Genomic DNA, 2,070 nt, shown 5'->3' with positions numbered 1-2,070 from the left:
GGCAGGAGGTTTACAGTAAGAGCGGACCAGGGAGCCAATGTAGAGAATTATATGGGTGCTTGGAGATGCAGGGGTGCTGTTGCAGCAAAGCATGGGTACCCAATTCAGGTGCTGGTCGGGTGGCCCATGGCCAAACGAGGGTGAACGACGAGTGTCGGTTGGACAGGTGATGGGAGGATCATGCTGTATGGGTGAAGGGTCATGCATAAATTGATGAGTTGCTGCCAAGCGGTTCGCTAACAGCTGTCGACGGATGGTTTCATTCAGCTGCCGGCCGCCTGTGGGCAGGGACTGCAAGGCGACGCCCGGCGCCGCGGTGCCGGCGTCGCTCAAGAGCTGCGACAGCACGCCAATGCGAGAGATGCAACCTCGACAGCGCAGAAGAGGCTCGCCTGGAACAGAGAAAAGGCACTGGGTGGCTCCGCAAGCGCGGCGATGTGGACTTGCCGCTGCTTCTTCTTCCTGGGCCCCTGCTTCTGGTCGTGCCATGTGGCGTGTGCGTGCGTGCATGCAGTCAAAACCAGCACGGACTCGCGGCCGGGCTGCTTCCGTGCTGGGCGCTCTCAAAATCTCACAACACAATCGGCAGTGCACTGCAGCGCTCTGTACGCAGGACAGGGCTCGTGATAGACCCGCCCGCGGGCAGTCGGTTGCGCTTGTGCGGACGTCACACCCATCCTTGCCCGCCTACCTCGTTACAAAAGCTGTTGGCCTCCCAGACAGAGTGCCCGGCAGCCGGCCCCGTCGGCGCCACCGAGGCCGCGGCTGCCGCGCGGCTGCCATCAAACTCCGCCAGCTGGCGATTGTACCGCTCCCGGTCCGCCTGCAAAACGATCGCAAGCAACAGCATGAGCGCACACGGCTTGGTTTTGGCATCTTGCGGAGTCGTCGGATTTGATGCACTCACAAGGCTCACAGCGCAGCACGACAAAGGCGGGCGAGGCGCGGGGCCGGGGCTGTCAGCATGATGCGCCTGCCCAACGCAGAATAATTGTGGTGCACATGGCCTCACCGAAGCGGCTGCGTCGCACGCGCCCTTCTCTTCCTGGCCTGCTCGCCCCCACATCTGGCCGAGCAGCTTCATCATATCCTGCGCAGTTTCAAGCGCAGCAGCCGATAGACGGAGACGGGAATGGGCCTCGGATCGGGCGCGGTCGCGTTGGCGTCGTTGCAAAGACAGGCCTCGCCCAGATGGTGGGCCAGCACACGCACCATTCATCCCCTGCTTGATGAATGTCCCTGAAACAAAACTCTGTGTGCGCGCGACCCCTCACACATGGCACGAACACCCAAGGATCCGTGTGCATGCGCAGACCGCACAGCCCGCGCCACCACCTGCCAAGGGCGTTTCTGATCAACCTGCCTGCGCACCTTGAAGGGCAGGCCCGGGTTCTGCGCCATGACCTCCGCCCTGTGGCGCACCATGAACACCTGATACGCGTTCATGGGCCTCTTCGGGGCGAGCGGGTCCCGTGGCGGCTTGCGCTTCTTCCCCTGTGGCACCGCGGGCTTGCCGGGATCCACGCACGCCGGCCCTCCGCCGCCGCCCGCCAGCGCCGCCGACAGAGCACTCGCAAGCACCGCGTCGCCCGCCGCCCCTTCCGCCGCCGCCGCCGCGCCGCCTGCGCCGGGGCCCAGGGCGGTCGGGCAGAAGAGCGGCAGCGGGTCCGGCAGCCGCGGCCCCGCACAGCTCAGAGGCGTCGGCGCGGGCAGCTCGACGCGAGGCGGCCGCTTCGGGACCGCGAGAACGAGCAGATCGCAGCCGGCAGTGCCGCGTGCGCCCGCCCCCGCGCCGCCGCAGGCGCCGCCGCCGCCCTCCGCCGCCTCCCTGGGCACGGTGCCCATAGCAAGAGTGCCGAGGGGCACCCCCAGGGCTTCCGCCAGTTCTTGGGGCAGGGGCACCCCCTGGAGCGGCGGCAGCAGAGCCGGCTCGCTTGGTGCGGCCTCAGGAGGGGGCAGGGAGTTGACGGCGGGAGCGATGGCGAAGGGTGAGACGCCCTTTGGCGGCGACGCGTGTCGGTGCTGCTGCTGATCCTGCTGCAGTTGCTGCTGTTGCTGCTGGTGCTGCTG

General features: G+C 66.8%; 1 protein-coding gene across 1 annotated transcript; it reads right to left on the bottom strand.

Annotated features, from left to right (window-relative positions):
• Positions 1-667: 667 nt before the first annotated feature.
• Positions 668-1,845, bottom strand: MNEG_2870 (Non-histone chromosomal protein 6; the record flags this gene model as incomplete). Its single annotated transcript, XM_014048656.1, has 3 exons — positions 668-823; positions 1,013-1,090; positions 1,372-1,845. The coding sequence occupies 3 exons, from the start codon at positions 1,843-1,845 to the stop codon at positions 668-670; spliced, it is 708 nt and encodes a 235-aa protein (XP_013904110.1).
• Positions 1,846-2,070: the final 225 nt, after the last annotated feature.

Source organism: Monoraphidium neglectum, assembly GCF_000611645.1.
Source record: "Monoraphidium neglectum strain SAG 48.87 unplaced genomic scaffold scaffold00340, whole genome shotgun sequence".
NCBI lineage: Eukaryota > Viridiplantae > Chlorophyta > Chlorophyceae > Sphaeropleales > Selenastraceae > Monoraphidium > Monoraphidium neglectum.
Note: the sequence above shows the minus strand (reverse complement) of the source record. Positions and strands in the feature narration are given on the sequence as shown.